This window comes from Suricata suricatta, chromosome 7, assembly GCF_006229205.1.
Source record: "Suricata suricatta isolate VVHF042 chromosome 7, meerkat_22Aug2017_6uvM2_HiC, whole genome shotgun sequence".
Taxonomy (NCBI): domain Eukaryota; kingdom Metazoa; phylum Chordata; class Mammalia; order Carnivora; family Herpestidae; genus Suricata; species Suricata suricatta.
In genome coordinates, this window is record NC_043706.1 from 105,984,145 (window position 1) to 106,004,531 (window position 20,387).

At 36.8% G+C, this 20,387-nt stretch overlaps 1 protein-coding gene across 1 annotated transcript in view; it reads left to right on the forward strand.

The window, feature by feature from the left end:
- Positions 1–20,387, forward strand: part of CLVS2 (clavesin 2) — a 72,849-nt gene that overhangs the window by 40,531 nt on the left and 11,931 nt on the right. Inside the window, exons 4-5 of the mRNA XM_029945362.1 lie at positions 11,890–12,000; positions 18,685–18,905. Of these exons, the coding sequence (XP_029801222.1) occupies positions 11,890–12,000; positions 18,685–18,905 (332 nt within the window). The remainder of the gene's footprint in view (positions 1–11,889; positions 12,001–18,684; positions 18,906–20,387) is intronic.

The window sequence follows — 20,387 nt, forward strand, 5'->3', positions numbered from 1 at the left end:
GATTTACTTCAATCTGTTACCAACTTTTTCTGTGGATGGGCAGAATACTACATTTATTTTGTTCACAAAAGAAAGATCTTCTTGCCCATTTGGTTATATGATGACTAAACATATTCCCACTGGTTTTCCTTGTTGGTTTTATTTTAAGAAATAGTTTTAGCTAGAAAGACCTCTTTTGAGGAGGACTATTACTAAGTTGCCTATATTTTACTCTGGGCAGCTCAGTTGTTTAAGCATGTGACTCTTAATCTCAGCTCTGGTCTTAATCTTAAGATCTTGAGTTCAAGCCCCACACGGGGCTCCACTTGGAGCTTACTGAAAAAAAAAAAAAAAGAAAATCCAAGAGACTCAGATGTTCCTCTCCGCATGCAAAGTGGATGCCAGAGTCACTAGTGTAATTTGAGTTTTATCTAGGTGTAGGGATTTATCTAAACTAATAAACCAGAGTTTATGTCCCAGAGTTCCTTGCAGAGTAAAGAGGGCTATGTTTGAAGCCACATTAGTCACCATTAACTGATTAATGGTGGACACAGAAAAGAAATAACAAAATAATGATTTGTCTAGAATTAGAATATACTTGAGATTTTGAGATAAATTGGTCAGTTCTAGCCCATGAATTTCAGAGGCCCTGACCATCTGATCATGGTGTACTTCAGGAGGCTTTCTCTCTTTGTATAGTCTCTCTGTTCTATTTAGTAATTCTGTATATGTGGCTGGGATACTTTTGCTGACAGAGACTCATTTATCTTGTGGGTAAGTAGATTTATCATTGGAACCTAGAAGCCAAGAGGGTATGGATTCCTTCAATACATGTGTTCAAAACTAGTAGGAAGAAAAAAAATGGAGTAACATTGTGTTTTATCTGTGGCATCAGGATAAAAACAAGTGATTATATTGTTATTTACAATATATTTATATGTTATTTGTAAGCAATTATTGTATTTACTTGTTATTTACAAATGATAATTTGTTGGTTGAAGAGGAATTGGTGTTACTTGTAAATTTAAACAAGCCAACTTTACTGTTATTTAAGATTTTTAAAACAAAATTAAAAATTTAGAAATGATGCTGTATATTAAGCTTACAGCAAAACATAAAACTCTTGTTTTCACTTTGAGCACATCGTGTGCCATCTTGGATGAGGAAAGTGTAATTCCTTGCTCTTCTCTAGGTTTGCAGCTTTATAAACTGGAGCAGCCCTTGACCACCATTGTGTTCTGAGTGACCCACTCAGATCCCTCCTAGTCCTCTTGAATGGAATTTAAAAGACTCTCTCCGTCCAAACAATAGATGCTGATTGTAGCATCTTGAAAGCAATACAATCCAATTCCTCTGCATTCAAAATGTTGGTGTGAGACCTGAGCTTTCTACATCATATGTCCACTCACTATTAAAAGTCATGATTATTTAATACCTTAGAATCCTATGGCAGGTTTCCTAGTAATTTGCATTGAGAAGACATAGCCCTTCAATATGCTTTCTTTTACGCACCCTATAAAGGAGAATGTCTGACAGGCAGCGTCATTGTACATGGGCATCATTTCTAATTAACTTAAAACTTAAACCAGAGGACACCCTCAGACAAAACTGAAAAAGAGCAAATCTAACACATCTCTATAATGGGAACTGGATTTTACAAAAGAATGACAGAGCAAAAGAGAATTACTAGGAGTCACAGTCTTCATTAGCTAAATATTGATGTATATAGGATAAGGGGAGATGGTTATTTTTTAAATAGAAATGTCAGAAATGATATGTATTTGCCTTTGGGTAGAGCACATTCTGTTGATCACCCTTAAGAGATCCACATGTTGACACAGTTGTATTCATGATAGCCAGTTTGAACAATAGCTGATATTTTGCCAGAGGTCTGAAAGCAAACAAATATTATGTATGTGAAGTATGCAAATTCAAATAGGGACATTATTTTTAAATTGAAAAATTTAATCTAAGAAGGTATCTTTATTTTATTGAATATTTAGATTAGAATTTACCATTTGGAAAGGCAGAATCATTCTGAATTATCTTAAAAATTTTTAACCTTTTAGAATGTCTATTTATTCATGTTGGGTAGAAAGAGGGGAAAGTGGATCCAAAGCAGGCGCTGCCCTGACAGAGAGCTTAACATAGGGCTTAACCCATGAACCATGAGATTACTACCCCAGCAGAAATCAGCCTCTCAACAGACTAAGCCCCCCCTGTGCTCCTCAGATCTTAAAAATTTTTAATTCTAAAAAGAATGTTAATGAAAATTAATGTATGCTATTAATTACTTTTAAAAAGAATCCATCACGGTTAATCCCTGTTTCTTAAAACACTTATTAAAATTCAGGCACTCTTTTCTGAAGAATCATTAAAACTTAAGCCTATAATTTATGTGCATTTTGTTTTAGAGATTGCTTATCAGATAGAAAGTCTTGCTAAGTGCTTGTTTTGAAATACAGTGTGATATATCTTTGAAGGCTGACTTGTTTCCTCTAACAAGAATTGACTATTCATTTTTTAACCATTTAATTATTTTTTTCCTAACTTTTAAGTGTTAAGTAAGCTGTAGAAAATGTTAATAATTATTGTTTCCCTACGTGACAGAGCAGTTACCCATTTGGGTGAAATTTTGTTTCTTACACAATACTTTGCACCCAGCTCCTTTATTGTCTGCCTCCCTGGACAGAAGGGCCTTTAGAAGTTAAGAGGTTAGGGTTGAAGCATCCTTCTGCATTTGTACAATCCTAGTTTCAACTGTTATCTCTTTGTACCAGCTCAAGAGCTTTTATTTTCAATCTGTTGTTTGAATCCATTTACACATGGCTCATTACTAGTTATAAAGCAGGCATAGAAAAAGACATTTCAATTAGCTGGTCATTAAATAGTTTCCTGATTGTTTTCTCTCAAGTTGGCAAAATATGCTCGTAAGAATATTTTGGTAAAAATCCTTGTTTCCCTCATGAAAGTGGAATGACTTGCCTAGGTCTGCCTGTCTAGTATTGATGAGACTAAATACATAACATTACAGGTGTAGTTCCATCTCTTTAGTTCCAGACACTGCACAGAATACTAAATATGGGAAATGGAAGCAGGGCTTTGGAACTAGGACAAATGTGACTTTCTTCAGGAATCTTAACCTTTTATAAGATAGGTAGGTTGTGTATACAAATAGCTTATACAACATTTATTCAAAAAAGTAGATAGAACTATACAAATGCTATTATACCAGCTAGAATGAATACCCTCAAAAGACATAGTTAGGAAAATATGGTATGGTTAGCATGTCAAGGTACATGAATGTTTTCTCCTTTTTTTTTTCAATGTGTTGATTTTCTTTTCTAGATTGGCCAAGAGGACTTTTTTTTTAATAAAAGTTTTTGAATTCTCTGTTAACAGAACTCTTAATTGGGGCTTTCCTACAACCATCCAGAATGTTAGATTTGTATTCTCTACAATGGCAACCTTTCATTAGTCACTCTTACATTTCCAGTCCATTCTCTTCAATGTTCTGGCTGCCTTTTAGATCTGTTTCCTGAGGGAAGCCTTCCCCAGCTTCCTCTCTTCCTAAGACTTCTTTGTAAAGCAGACCAATCTTACTAAGTTTAAACATATCTGAAGGAAATTTGATAATATCTAAGGAACTAGTAGTACCACATGCTATAATAGTCACCTTCTACTTCCTATACCTGGGCACTAGAAACTATATTTATATAGTATACCTATGAGGCATTGAAAAATTATTTTCATAATTATTCTAATTCCAGGATTTTAGGTAGAATTTCATGTCATTTATATTAAGTTTAACTAAAAAAAATTAGAAGCATACACTAAGATTCTTAATGTATTGCTTTTGTCTCTGGTTGGTAACTTTATGAGTAGCTTTTTTTATTATACATTATTTGATGTTCAGAATTTCTACAATAATCATGTTCTCTAATTATACTGAAAGCATTAACAGAATAGTGTGATACTTTTAATCTCAGTATAATTTTAGAGATAGAGTTATGGAATTAAAAGTGTAATTTCTAGGTGTTGGTGCTATGATATATCACTATAATATGCCACTATATGCTACGACTTCTCACTGTTTGCCATGGTTCATATACTAGTTGAAATTATGTGTTTCAGAGAAGTACAGTAAAGGTAGAAAAGAAAAACAAACATTGAGAAAAGGCTAATGAGGGTTGATGGGGTGTGAGAAAGAGGGGAAAATGGGTGATCGACATTAAGGAGGGCACTTGTTGGGATGAGCACTGGGTGTTGTATGTAAGTGATGAATCATGGGAATCTACTCCCAAAACTAAGAGCACACTGCACACACTGTATGTTAGCTGATTTGATAATAAATTATATAGTTTTAAAAAGGCTAATAAATTTGGTTTTGAATGAGTGAGTTACACATGCAATTTTTGCCTATGTTCACATTGAGGACACTTCTTATCACACTTGGTCATTTTCGGAACCCTAGACAGTTTTGGGAAACAAGACCAAAGTTTTGGATTTAATTCTCATGGAAAAGTTAATTGTGTTCATGTTTATGACTACAAACTGTACTGTGATTACACCAGAAATTATTTTGATTTATGTTGTTTTAAAATCTAACAATTTACTTGTAATAGTTATCCTAACATAATTTTTTTATTTCATCAGAATCAATTAAAAAAATTGAATAATATGTTAGTGGTTTATTTTCTAATTTTTCTTCTTGATTAGCTGGATAGGTAAGGCATACATATTTGCTAGAAATATATGAATAATTTGTGTATATTTGATACATATACATAATTTATCTCTCTCTTTAGTGCCCATAGTGCCAATGTCTATAGTGTCTATATTGTTTGTATGCCAATAAGGAGAAGGTAGAGGTTTTGCTTTGATTGAGATCATTTTGTAATTGTTTGCAATAGCAGTCAACTTTTAAGGAAACTCACATATTGCATGAAGGGAGTACTTCCAAATCCATCTTCTCCCAAAGAAAGATATTTACTTGAGCATATGGTCAACAGAGGCTTGGAGAAATGTTGAATTCTACTGAAGCTTTGGTGGGCCAAGTTTCCATTAACTCAAGCATTCAGGCAAGATAATATGTGCAACCAGCACAACCAAGGGTACCCTCAAGAGGAAAACGAATGGAAGCAGGTGAATTGCCAAAAGCTTTCAGAAGGTAGAAATTCTGTTAACTTTCTTCAACTTATCTTGGCGGCACTCTCTCTCACTAATTGCGATGTATTTCTTATTTCATTGTCTTCAGTGAATAACGTTGTGGCCAGCAGAGTCAGTGATCAGCATGTTGTATGTTATTATTTTGATTATTGTTTTGTACTATGCAGTGTTTTAGGACCAAACAACTGCTCTTTTAACTGCATTATAAAATTGCCTCAATGGTCGTTTTTATTTGTATAGAGTAAAAAAATAGATAGTTAATATGGTAGGCCAGTACCTAGGAGGTGTGTTTAATGGCTAACAGCTATGGTCGGGTATTAGCAGTCTTATTAAATGTTTCCACTTTGAAGATAAGGAAACTATGAGTTTACTTAAATAGTTTACTTAAATAAAAATATTAGAATCTATTCTTTTCAAGAAACATCCACCTAGCTTTGCGATAGGGCATATACACAAACACACAGACCCACACACACATACACACGCTTTCAAAATGTTGGGAATGTGAAGATGGATCACACACTCTCTGGATCTGAGTTCAGTGCACAAAGCAGAAATCTCTCTGGATAGTTCAGGGAAAATGGATTTAAATACAGGGAGCTCATGCTTTAACACTTCATTGGAAAACTGGGAGGCATGTCTGCTTTCTTGGTTTTGAGGTCACAACCATGCAGATGTGATTCAGAGGTCAAGACTCTTGTTTCCACCCTCTCACTACTGCCATCCCAGCAGTCTCTCACCCTACAAAGTGCCACCTAGAAAGTGGAAGCACTGCCATAAACAATTGCCCCTCTAGAGCTTGCTTATCGGGCTGCCACTGCAGCAAAAATGTAAAGATGGCCTCTGTATGTAAATGTAATGGTTGGTCCTTTAAATCTTGCTCAAGGGCCTCTTATTGACCGAAGGATGTTATTTAGAATCCCAGCTGTAAGGTTCTTATGTTTTAGCCTCCCATCTCCTCCCCTAACAGGTGGAGCATGAAGTGGGTGTCAGGCCCTAGCACCAACAGACCATACACAACACACAATCAAGCACCCAAAGAGCTCACAGTTTAGTAGTGGAGACAGACAAATAGTATCAGGGTCGTGTGGCAAATACAGTAAGAGACTTAGGCACTGTGCTCATTAGTCACAGAGAATGGACTTTTCAGAGAGAATAGGGTATGGGAAAATGAGAAAAAAGATGGAAAAGAGCTTCATTGAAATGGTGTTGAATGAGGTAGGCCTTAAAAGATCAGCACAAGAAGAGAATCCAAAAACGGAAGGAAGGCATGTGGGAGGGAACAAAGTCAACAAGCTATATAAAACTGCACATGAACATAGACATGGAGAGGCTACAGGGAAGTGATGTGGTGCCAACCAGTGAAGAGGGCACAGTGGGTTTTGGGTTTTGTTGTGGTTATGAGGGTAAATATGAAAATATGAAGCTACGCAGAGCTGAGAATGTAAATATTGCAGGGCTTGGGACATTGGAAGTGAGAGAATCAGACTTCTGGTTCCCAGTTCTATTTGTAAGAAGCTTGGAAGTTGCCATTTTGTCTTAACAATAAGTAAACAACTGAACAGACTGAAAAATCAACAATTCGTCTTAGATTCACAAGCAAGGTGAGGTATCAGGAAAACCACTCTCAACAAGACTGGAGGGGCAGACAGGTGAACACAGGGAGTCTTGGCTTACTGGAGCAGGGACTCTTAACAGGAAACAAACCATGGTAAGTATCAGTGTCCAGCCAGGACATCATGAAATTTAAATGACAAATTACTGGAGTCTCATTGGGAATGAGGATGAGAGTTAAAAATTCCAGGGGTTCCAGTCATAGGGGAACATCCACTCTTCTGTGATATTTACTTCCAGGAGACCAGATTCTCACAGTATGTAGAGAAAAATCCCCTTGTGTTTCTATCAATCAGGGAGAACGGAGAAAAAACCCTTTGAAATATGCCAGAGCACTCTGTTGTTTTTTTTCTTTGACTTTTTATTTAAATTCCACTTAGTTAACATACAGTGTATTATTAGTTTCAGGTGTAGAATTTAGTGATTCAGCACTTACTTAAAACACCTGGTGCTTATCACTAGTGCCCTCCTCTGTTCCTAACAGGACTTGCCCTCAGGAGAAGCTAGTTCAAGGAGCCTAATCTGCAAGGGTATTATTAGAACCTACTTGACCTAGGGCTAGGGAGGTACTCAGCTCCAGCCTTCCAGTGGGAGAAGGGAAATACCCAACTCCAGGCTGCCTGTCCCACTTAAGGGGAGAGAAACAACAAAACAAAACTAAGAAACACTTGAGAGTTCACAGTCCAGAGGCGCAGAAAGACCGAGACCTAATCAGAGAACTGGGCAACACTTCCTCCCCTGACATCTCACCACCACATTACAGAAGGCCGATTTACAGCAGTTCCTTTTATCTGGTACATCATGTCTGGCTATCAAGAAAAAAAAAATTATAAAGTATACTAAAAAATGTCCAAAAGTAGAACTTGAAGAGAGAGCAAACTGCTTTAATGGATATATTAGACAACATACAAAAACAGATGGATACTTTAAGCAGGGAAATGGAAAGTCTAAGAAAGAAAAAAAATATCTAGAGATCAAAATGCCATAACAAATGAAAAATGCCTTTGATGGAGTTACTGTTAGACTGGATGTGGATAAAGAAAGAATCTCTGGGCTTGAGAATATATCAATAGAAACGTCCAAAACTGAAAAGCAAAGAGAAAGAACACTGAAAAAAAAAATGGAACAGAGTCCCCAAGGACTGGAGGATAACTGCAGATGGTTTAACATACGTGTAATTGTAATACCACAAGGAGAAGAGAGAGAGGAAGGAAACGGGCATCACAGTCAAGAGAAGGAAGGAATCAAGGATTATGTCATCCTTGTTTTGGACTCTGATGCCTGAGAGATGGCACTAAATCAAAATTTTAGCCTGGATTAATTTGCAAAGACAGTGTTTTCCTTCTTCACCCTGTCTCAACTGTGATTTGGTACTGATTAAGCCATTCATTATGTAAAGATGCAGTCAAGAAAGCCCATGAACTCATGTATAAGTTTTGTGTATATGTGTGCATATTCATTTTTCAATAGAAGAAGCATGGCCTCCATGTGATTTTCTGTTTAAAAACCACTTTGCTAAAACACTTGGCATAAAACTTAATAGCTGGTGTTTATTCAGTTTTGTTCTAGAGATTAAATGCTCATTCAAGAGAATATTTTAAAAGCAACATAAATAGTTCTGCTTCAGGTAATGCATAAGGTTAAAATTTCTTGAAGATCTTCCCGCCAGGAAACACAAAGGTGTTACAGAAATCACAGCAAAAGAATCACACCTACCCCTCACTTGCCCCTGGACCCTGAGGCAACACAAAGTCTACTGAAAAACAAAGCAAAACAAACAAAAAACCGCCGGGGAATAAATGAAGTCTGGTGGTTCTGGAGGCAAATGTTTGCTACAAGAACCTACAGATTTAGAGTGTGATGGCTGCTTCGGGTGTGGGGTGGACAGAAGCAGAGACTAGATTTGAACTTGGTGAGAACAAATGGGGGACTAGATGTGAGATTTTCCATTCCTCCAGTTGTGACACCCTTAGGGGAGGTGTGTGCTAGGAAAATCCCTGCTGGCTAGGAAACCTTTAGGTAAACCTCTCTGCCTCTTCTATAAGCAGGTGGAAAAATAATAGTGATAATAATATTAGTTTTAATAATAATGGCAATTATCTTCTCTGATAGTCTAAGGCCATAATTATCTCATATGAGGCCGAGATTTGAATATACACTGTATAATCAGAGAAACCCCAACATGGGAAATTAAATTAAAGCCAAACTAGGTTTATGGCACTGAGTAGGAGCTGATACAGATCTCAGCTGGAGAAAAGCAACCTCGATCTAGCTCCTTCAGGATTCCCAATGACTAATATTAGCCAAAAATGAGTTCACCCTAAACAAGATCAGCAGAGACAGTAAACAAGTTCAGATGCTCAAGGACTAAGAAACAAAATACCTATGTGTTAAATGGTTATGTTATTAACGATGGAATTAAAATAAGCAAAGACCAAGTAACTAGGGAATTAAAGTTACATGGAAACCTTTTTTATACCCAATAAATTGGCAAAACTAAACAAATTGACAGTACCAAGTGTGGTATGTGGAAGAACTGGAACTTTCCTCATTGCTGGGGGAAGGAGGGGTGAAAATTGACATAATTGGTATCACCAATTGTGTAAAGTTGAAGTATGTACACTTTATGACTCAGTGTTAACACTTTAGATATATACCCCACATATACACTTGAACATGACCAAGAGACGTGTCCAAGAATGAAATCTGTACAGCAGCAGTACTGGTAATGCAAAACCGACAAAATATGTGGAAAACAGCATGCACTGACAAGACAAAATAAATTACGCTATATCATACAATGGTAACTATACAATAGTGACAATGAACTATAGCTATGCATGTAGAAAACTCAAATACAAGGAACCTAAAAACAATGTTATCTGACAACAGAAGAATACATTCACTAGGTGACATTTTTATAAAGTTGAAGTAGTTAGAAAACTTAACAATATATTTTAGGGATATGTAAATATATACATATATATACACATACACCAGCAAAAATATAAAATATAAAAATAAATAAAATATATAAAATATAAACTAAAGAAAAGTAAAATATTTATATATTCATAATGTGTATAAAATAAAGTATAAGCAAAATAATTATAATATAAATTTTAAAATGTAGGAGAAGATCAAACAGAGTATAGTAAACTTTAAGGTTATCAACCATGTTCTATTTCTTAAGGTGAGTGGAGGGCACATGGGTGTTTATCTTAGCATTCTCTTTGTTGTATATACATTATTTTCCTTTTATATATAAAAATGTTATAACTTGGGCGCCTGGGTGGCTCAGTCAGTTAAGCCTCCGACTTCGGCTCAGGTCAGATCTCACGTTTGTGGGTTGAGCCCCGTGTCAGGCTCTGTGCTGACAGCTAGCTCAGAGCCTGGAGCTGCTTTGTGTCTCCCTCTCTCTCTGCCCTTCCCCTCTCATGCTCTGTCTCTCTCTGTATCAAAAATAAATAAAACATTAAAAAATTTTTCTATCTGATTAATTTCTATTATTGTAATAACTTCTTGATTAATGAAAACTATCAAAGAAGTAAGACACTGCCATTAAAGGAGGCACATTTTATCTTTAGTTATTCTAATTTATTTATTTATAAACAAAGTACTGTTGTCTTTTTATTTTTATTTTTTTAAGTTTATTTCTATTTATTTTGAGAGATAGAGAGCAAGTGGGGAAGGGGCAGAGAGAGAGAGAGAGAGAGAGAGAGAGAGAGAGAGAATCCCAATCAGGTTCCATGCAGTCAGTGCAGAGCCTGATGTGGGGTTCAGACTCACAAACTATGAGATCATGATCTGAGCCGAGATAAAGAGTTGGATGTGTAACTGACTGAGCCATCCAGGAACCCAGTACTGTTGTCTTTTTATAATGTATTATTCTCAGAGATAGAAGTTGCTTTGCAAAAAAAAGAAAAGAAAAGAAAAAGCGTATTGGCTCTGAAAATCAATATACAAAACATGAATTAATTATTAATGTTCCTAAATGTCCCCCCAAAACTAAAATATTTTAATGGGGTTATGCCATGAATGTTTTTGACTAGACAACCTTGTTAGAGAAAAAATTAAATTTAAAAAATGCATCTGATTATTTCAGCTCCTTTACTTTTCCTTTGTTCCTGTTCATGTGCTAAATAAAATCCAGAAGAGTGCCAGTTATCATGATGCCTCTTGGTATTACGATAACTAGAAGAGATTCCTAGTGGTATAGCTTTTTTTGTTTTTTAAAGAAGACTTCCATAGTCAGCTGTGTGGAATTTTCAAGTAGTAGCAAGAATCAGTCCATTTATGTGGAATCCTCAAGTGCACTGTGAGATGTAACTCATTCAGTTTAAGGATTCCCTTCATAGTAGAGTGAGTGGGATGAGCCTGTTTAGTTACAGGTAGGAGGAAAAGACTTCTCTATGTCACTTCAGATTCAAATCTTATGCAAGTGAGTTCTTGTTGAAGAGGATGACTTTCTGATTGGCCTGTTTTCTTCCTATGGGGGGAGCTCAAAGGGTTTTGACTTAATTTAACCTAGCAAATACACCCCCAAATTTCTTACACTACAACGCTTAAGGTTTTATTTTGCTTAAGCATGTTTCCCTTTTTTTATGACGGAAATAAGGGAAGGAGAATGTTTATAATGAAGTTGATAAAATAAGAGTAAAGTGAGTTTTGAAACATGATGGTGCTCACATTGTAGTTGACTATGGCGAAATTTAAGAAAAGATTTTAAATTAGGTACATTTTAATATAAATATAAATGATTTAAATACAACACTTATCTACCTAGATTCAGTATTTGACAAATAGATGAAAGTATTTATTTCTGCTTCTTGGCCTATAATGACCGTTAATAACAGTTTGTAGGCTTAAAATATGGCACTCTTAAAAGTGCTGAAATTAACAACTGCTTTTGAGAAGCATTTGCTTCATTACGTATTGCTTCACTTTAGGTATGAATATTACAATGTTTAATACAGTAGGGTCTTCTTTCTCAGTCATCTTAACTATACAAATCATCTCATTTAATGTGTGGAATAACAAATTTATATACCGTATGATTTCTTTAAGCCTTCTCAATAATATATTAAAGCATGTTTTGATTTTTCTCCCTGCTTCATGTTACTCTAGGATAGTTTCCCAGCACGATTTGGAGGAATTCATTTTGTCAATCAACCATGGTATATCCATGCCTTGTACACCGTGATCCGGCCTTTCCTAAAGGAGAAGACTCGGAAAAGGGTATTTGTTTGTTTCTTTGTTTTTATACTTTTTTCTCCTCCCGCATTCAATGAATTATGATACATAATGTGTATATAATATTGGGTGTGGTAAAATGTACCTCTATACTGCATATAAATATTCAACATACAAGGCATTTAAAATTTCTTAAAGACCACATAAAAGAAATAGTTAAAAGCCTGTAAGCCTGCTTGTGTACTTTCCCACAAATTGGGAGAATATTTCAGGGCTTTCATTATAAAGCCTCAGTTTAAAGTAAAAAAAAATTATGCCATGTTACTAGATTGTTATCAGTACACTTAATTTCAAGTAAGATCTAGAGAAAATTTGTCATTTTATAAGTGGATATATGAATGTTAGTTATTTCACAATATCTATCATATTGATATAGTGAATTTTATCTATCTAATATGATTTTGTAGTGATTGTCATGATCAATCACACATTTCAGAATGAATGCTGATGTTTAAAAAGATTAATATTGTAAGGTTTAATAGATGGAGGCAGAGACAAGAGGAAAGAGGGAAGCCAAGTTATGGAGCCAAGAAAGCCTTTATTTGGGGTCTGCAGTCCCCGGGGGAGGTTCCGTGACTCCAGTACTGGGCTGAGTCAGGGAAGTCGCCCCCGGTTTGAGAGGGGTGGGGTTTTAAGGGTGAGGGGGTTCTGGGTTTGGTCTTGGGGGACAGATTACCAAGTAAGGCATTTTAGGGTTACCGGGGGACAGGATAAGTTGTCTGCCTCATGGGGGTGGGGGAAAACTGGAGCTTCATGATTGGCTGTTTTCAAATGGGGTAGGACATTTCAGGTCTGCAGGTGAGGGGTGGGGGTCATCTGTGCACGGTGTTCTCCTCCAGCCCCCAGAGAAGTGGCTGCTCGATTGCCATCCCAAGGTGACTCTTACAAATATTTCTTTAGGTTGCAAGTTACTTGACTTCTATGACTCAGTTTCATTTAACAATGAGGATATTCAAAGTACAAACAACAAAATAATCATTTTCTGCAAATAAGATGATTTATATAAAGCATTTAGCACAGCACATGGTACATGTGCTGAACACATTTATCATTATTAATAATAATATAGACTTTAAAATGCATTTTAATGCACATTATTTCATTTTATCCTCCCAAAGTTTCTGAGGTGTAAATTTAGTAAGCATTATCTCCTATCTCGGAGCTGAGGAAAGGAAGTCTTAAGATGGAGTAACTTGCTTACTCAGTTACACAGCTGTAAAACTGCAGAGCTAGTATACGAATCCAAATGTCTCCAGACTTAGAGCTATTTTTACCACCATGCTGTGACCAATTTTCAAACGATTAGTTCCAAAGGAAAGTATACTTTACTTGTAAATCTTTACTGAACGTAATTTCCCATGTTTCCCGGTGAATGAGATGGCACTTCAGGTATTTCCGTGCGGTGTTGTAGAGGCCTCATTGTGAGCATAAAAGTATTAAGTATGTGTTTGTATCAAACATTGGTGAACAGGAGATCTTCTGTATATGAATTTGTTGAAAATGTTTCAGTAGTTTAGGAGGAAGAAGTCTGTAAATAATTATAATTTATATCAAGAATTGTTTCTACCAGTGAGAAGCAAATTAGTTTACAGGTAAGAATTCAGAAAAATGTATTGATGTGCTTCACAAATAACACTTTCAAACTTTGTTTCATGAAGAGTTGATCAGGTGATCCAAAACACCTGCTGGGGCTTTTAGTACATACTATACTACTGAATGCTTCGGTAGTATTCACTCTGTGCCACCTGCTGTTCTAAGTGCTTTACATATGTTAACTCATTTAGTCCTTACAACAATGGCCCTAGGGGAAGCATTGTTATTTTTCTCCCTCTATAGATGGGAAAAATGCAGCACAGAAGGTTAAGCAAATTGCTCTAAATCCCAGCTAGGAGGTAGTGGAGCTGAATATGTGGATTTATTGGAAAGAGAGTGCCAGACACAGGGCATAGCAAAGACAAAGGCCCTTAGGTAGAAACATGCCTGGTATACCTAGCAAAAGCTCGGAGGCTCGGAAAGCTGGAGCAGAATGAGCCACTGAGAAGGGTAGAAGAGGATGGGATAGAAGGGAATATGGCTTGCCAGATCACATGGGGCCTTGCATTCCATTGTAAGGGTCTAGGCTTTCAGTCAGAGTGAAATGAGAAATACTTTGAAAGACCATGAGTACAGGGCTGACTTGTTCTGAGCACAATGTTCTGCTCTGTTGAAGAAGACTACAGAGGATCAAGTCTAAAAAATGAGGGAAGTTCCAGGTTTGAGGTTATTTGACTGAACTGAACAATTTTGACAATGCCTAGAAAAATTCTTTGCTAGCATTATTCCAGATGGAAGTGAGGTATCTGAGCTCTACCATTTTAATTAAAGTTATATGGCTTACAAATAGTGACAGGTTAAGTTTTACTTTTTACTTAACTAATTAATGTAATGTACAAAGCAATTATATTTCTTTACAGGTATTCCAAGTGGTTCATTCAGAATCACAACAGTACTCAAACACTTTATACATCAGATGTTATAAATCTATGCTCTGAAAAACTAGTGAAAGAAAACCTAAGGGATAATTGTGAATCTTTTGTCACAAAGAGGAACCCCCTGATTCTTTTCTTTATTTTTTTCATTAAACAAAATCTGAATTTGAGTGTCCAACATGCTGGATGGATATAAACCTGAGGTGGCATAGGGGTCCTTTCTTCTCAAAATCTCATCAATCTCTGGAGTCTTTCATGCAGAACCAAACTTCCCATCCATCATGGCCACTTTTGACATCTTCATTGTTCAAGCCAGTATTAGTTCCTTGAATTAAGGTTTCCTTCTGCTCCCAAGTTATCTGTGATAAAGCTAGAACCCAACAGCTAGGCTTCAACTCCCAGGTACTCTTCAGCTATTCTAGGGTTGTGGTCTTGCCACTCACCAAGAGATGACAGGACATAGCTTTCCCTACTGAAGGGTGCCAATTTCCACCTGTTCCTCAATATGGTGGACTCTGCTATTCCTTGCTAATTCCCAAATGTATTTCACTTTCCTCCCTTCCACTCAGGTCACTTACCATAATCCCTTTAATGGCATGGTTTAGGGAAATAAAAAAGAAAAATGATTCAGGCTAATTCTTAGAATTGTAAGGTACTTTGAGGCTAAGGAGCCCACAAAGACAAGACTTCCTGCATGGAATGTTGGAAGAGAAAAAATAAAAGGAGAAAAAAAATAACAAAGCTTTAATAAATGATGCCACTATCCCAAACTAGTTAAAACAAAGAAAAATCTAAGGCAAAAATTAAATAGTTGGACTATTGCAGTGCATCCTTTTGCCCATTCCAGAAATGCATTCACATTTAAGGGTTCTAAAAGGAAATCTTCATATAGTATATATATTTTTCAAGAAATCTTGAGTTTGGAGAAATGATGGTATTTTATGAATTGTCAAAACAGTAAATGCACAGTCAAACTAAGTAAATTGTATAATATGCTAGATGATGAGCAACACTATAAAGAAACATGATGTAGGGAAAGTGGACAGAACTTTCCAGGTTGGGCAGGGTTACAATATTAAAAAAGCTCGCAAAGGAAGGTCTTCCTGAAAGGAGACTTTCAAGAAAAGGCTTACAGGATATGGGAGAATAAGCCATAGGAATATCTAAAGGCAAAAATCCTCAGACAGAACATCCATTGCAAATGTCCTGGACAAATGCACACATGGTGTGATTTCAGCAGGGAGTGAGTAGTAGGTATGTTCAAAGAAGAGGTTTATGGAGGGCCTTACAGGATTTACTCTTTGAGAAAGGAGAAGCCAGTGGGGAATTGTGAGTGGAATAACATGATCTGAGGTGGTCATTCTGGCCACTGTGTTGAGCATAGAGCACAGGTGGCAAGAGTGGCAGTAGGGAGAGCAATTAGAAGGTTAGTGCAATAATAGAGTTTGAAGGGTGGTGATAGTTTCATTTAAAGTTGTAGAGGTGGAGTTGGTCAGATGTTCAGATTCATGATATATTTTGAAGAAAGAACCAAAATGACTTACTGACAACTTAGAGAGGAATTAAGGACGAGTCGAAGGTGTTAGCCTGAGAAACTAGAAGAACCATACCACTAACTGACATTGAAAACAGGGGTGAGCTGATTTTGAGAAGAATTTTGTGAGGTCAGTTTTGAACATATTAATTTTGAGGTTCCCATCAAACTTTTAAGTGGACATGTCAAATAAAGAGTAGAAATAGCAACATAAAGTTCAAAGGAGAGATCTGGATTCGATATATAAATATTTCAGTATATGGACAATATTTAGGGTCACTAGACTGAATGAGGTCACCAAAGATTAAGTACAGATAGAGAAGAGAACAAATCCAAGAACTGAAGCCTGGAGCTCTATGACATTAAGATGTTGGAGTGATGACGAATAGCCAGCAAAAGAGACTGAAAAAAAAAAGAAGTATGTGTCAAAGTAGGAGAAAATCGTGAGATGCTGGGACTGTTTCAATGAGGAGAGTCATTTAAATCTGGTGCTGTTGAGAGTTCAAGAAAAATAAAGGCCAAGCATTGGACACTGGATTTAGCAGTGAAAAAGAGCCTGACAAGAATTATCTCTGTGCTATCGTGGGAGGCAAAGCCTGTTTGGACTGGCTTCAGGAAAAATGGGACTAGAGTATTTGAGCAGTGAATATAAACAAGTCCTTTGATGAGTTTTGTTATAAAGAGAAGCAGAGAAATAGGATAATAACTGAAAGAAGAAGTCTGGCCAAGTGAGGTTTTGTTTATCTTTTTGAGAGGAGATGGGAGGAGAAGATTTGGCAGGTTTGTCCTCTAATGGGAAAGATCCACCAGACAAGAAATTCGATGGTGTGAGAGAGACAGGAGAGAACTGCTTGAGCAATATAACAGAGAAGAGGAGAGACGATGGATTCTAGCACACAGGTGGAGAGGTTGGCCTTTGTAGAGTTTATCTTTCCATTGTAATAGGAGCGGAGGCACAGCATATGGACACAGATGCTGGTGGGTGGGTCTCATCTGGTTGCCCTATTTTTTCAGTGAAAGAGGAAGCAAGGCCAAAGCTGAAAACGATGTTGAGGGAGGAGGTAGCAGAATGTTAGCAAAGAGAGAGGAAGTAGTGTGCTGGGATTACATTTACTTCTCTAAGGATTTATGATGACAACTGATGCATGACTTAAAAAAAAAGGTTTGTTACATGAAGAAACACATCTAATAAAATAAGGTTGTAGAACTAATAAAATAAGAGTTTCAGGTGCTAGAACTTAACTTTACCCACCCCCTCCCTAATTATTTTAATTTCTTCTAAGTAGAACCTGAGAGAGAGAGAGAGAGAGAGAGAGAGAGAGCGAGCCTGTGTGTGTTTGTGTGTGTGTTGGGAGAAGGTAGGGGGGCTATTGTGCTCTGCAAAGAGGAGTGGAAGTGTGTGAAGTTTGCAATTGACCAAATGTACTTTGGAGCAGATGGCAACTTATACCTCTGTTGGCTCCACAACAGGTATTTCAGGCAGCCATTTCCTCTGCCTATTTTGCCAGTGACCCTCTCTCATCTGCTTTTACTGGTCCATAATCTGTTGAAATCACTTGTTGGTTAATAATTCCCATCCCTATCATTTTGTCTGATGTTGTAGACTAGTTTTTCTTTGTTTTCCCATATATTTACTTTTGTGGACTTTAAAAGTACAGAAAGCAAAGATAAATATATTAGTCTGTTCACCATGAACCTGAAGGATGAGTCACTTTTAAACTATAAGTGACTATATCTAAGTTACTTATAAACTATAATCTTTAAACAAATCTTCTATAAATTATTTGAGATGAAACAGTGCTTTTTCAGAGAAGACCAATCTACCGTTTTGAGACTGAAATGAAAGAGGAGAAAAGAGGTAGCAATTTGTGGAGGAACAAATCTTGCGTATGTAGCTTGCATAATTTTCTAGTTTAAAAAAAACTCGGTGTGACTGTAATATCAATAATTAATGTGTATATACATCTTTACATTTTCACTCCATTATTCCATTTTTATTTGAACAATAAACATAGAAAGCACTAGTAGAGAAGATACTGGCAACATTATAGAACTTAAGTCCTTTCAGATGTGAACCTTCACTCAACCTTTCATTACGATGATGCTAATATACTTTTATTTACATTACACCCTTTGCATTACAAAGCAGCAACCTAGTGGTTACAATATTCTTGTTTTTATTGATGATAGAGAACACCAAAGTGGTAATACCTTTTGGGTTTAGTAACTTGGATGGACTCTATAGTTCATGAGTCCCTTATGAGAATGGTCTATTTTAACAGCATTCATTATGCACACCGTTAGCTTTGTACAACTAACATCAGGATGATGTACAGATCAATATGCACATTGTACAGATCAATATGCACATTGTATTCTGCTCATCACCTGAAACTATAAATTTTAGGTTTTAGCTCTCTAACTCAACCACCTTTTGACTTTCTAGAAACTATTTAAAATTCCTATGCTTCAGGATTTTTATGTGAAATATTAGGATAACAATACCAGCCCTATCTGTTCTACAGAGTGGATTAAGGACTTAAATATCTTAACAGACATGAAAAACTCTTATTTTGCTTTTCTTAGCTTCATTCCCTGCTCCTAGCATTTGGATTGTATTGATTCTCCTGTGTGTGTTTCCCCTCATCCTTCTTCTTGCATTTGTAGATATTTTTGCATGGTAACAACCTGAACAGTCTACATCAACTAATTCATCCTGAGATCCTGCCTTCTGAGTTTGGAGGAATGCTGCCCCCTTATGACATGGGAACGTGGGCAAGAACACTGCTAGATCATGAGTACGATGATGACAGTGAATACAATGTGGACTCCTACAGTATGCCTGTAAAGGAGGTGGAAAAGGAGCTCTCCCCCAAGTCCATGAAGAGGTATGCTGGAGGTGGCTGGGAAGTGGGCTGGAGTCAGTGTGGGGGTGCCCCAAGTTAACTCCAGGTTTTATACTTTTGAGGAATGTGTATTTGGTGGGATTTTAAATCCTTTTATGCCTCCATGATTAGATGTTTAAGAATGTTAAGTCAAAGATAAAGTCATTCAAGGTAATGTCAACACAGTTTTTGTTCCTTATTCACAGACAATCTAATAAGGCTCTTAGGAGTCACTAAATCAAGTGGTCTTTCAAACTGTACCCTTGGTGTTCTGGGGGAGTGCCAAGGAAGTGGGGCGAGGATAGTGCCCATGTCCACAATGAGAACAGCTCTCTTTCTAAGCAATGTATTAGACTTTTGTATAAGATTTCATTTGAAGGAAGGGATTCATGGCACGCACACACACACACACACACACCCACATGCACACACAATTCACAGTACATTTAAAACTTTGATTAAAATAAATAAATAAATAAAACTTTGATTCTCTTTAAAATATCTCTGCCGCATTTCTTGTTTAAAGGTCTAGCCATTCCTGGGGCAAAGCATTCTATTTTCCTTCAGCTTTAATCTTTATAAAGTTCATTCTTGATTGAGATTCTGACTCCTTGCATTGACTCTCATGGTACTTTTGTGCCTGTTTTCTTTTAATCAATGAAGTTTATTGAACACATGTTGTGTAATGGGCAATTCCCTAGGTATTTTGGATTCACTGTGGATATAATCATATCCAGCCATAGCTTAGTGGTGATGGAAAGCGGAGGAGTTGCTGAATATGCCCAAATGCATAACTGCCTCTGAGTTTGCATTCTGTAGCAAGCCAGGAATATTGAATTCTCAGGCTCCCCCAGTCCACAGCTTCCCAGAGTTTATTTGGATAATAGCAACAAATATTATTTCTTGGTACATTTCCCATTAGAGAAATATAGAAACCATAGCCCCTGCAGGTCTCTCTTCACCTTGCTCAGGGTGGCCCAAGGCATCCCACCTCTCATCTCTCATACTGTCTTGCACCTTTTTTTTTTTTTTTTTTTGATGAAAACCTTAAGGTCTTTTGGTCATCGTTCTGCTCAAACAGGGGCAACCCTGTTCTCAGAGGCTGCCCTTTTTTTTGTTGCTGCTGCTATTGCTACTGCCGAGGGTGTGCATGCTACCTTCCTCTCCCCAGGCTGCTCCACAATGCCTTGGAGAGACTAGAAAAGCTGGAGACATCTCCGACATCTCCAGCTTTAATTTTTTCAGCAATCAGCAAGCTTATGTGGAAACCAAGTCTGGGCTTCTTAACTCCCTTCTCTTAAAACAGTGCTTCTTAATGTGAATTCTATGTTCTCCTATCAAGTCAGTCTGTAGATGGGTTCTCAGAGGTGTCTGTTAATTGCTAAACATTGTATCCAAAATTGTATGTGTGTGCATGTCCATGTATATGCAGTTTGTGCATTTTTCTAGAGACAAGGCATGTATTTCATCAAAATCTCAAAAAAA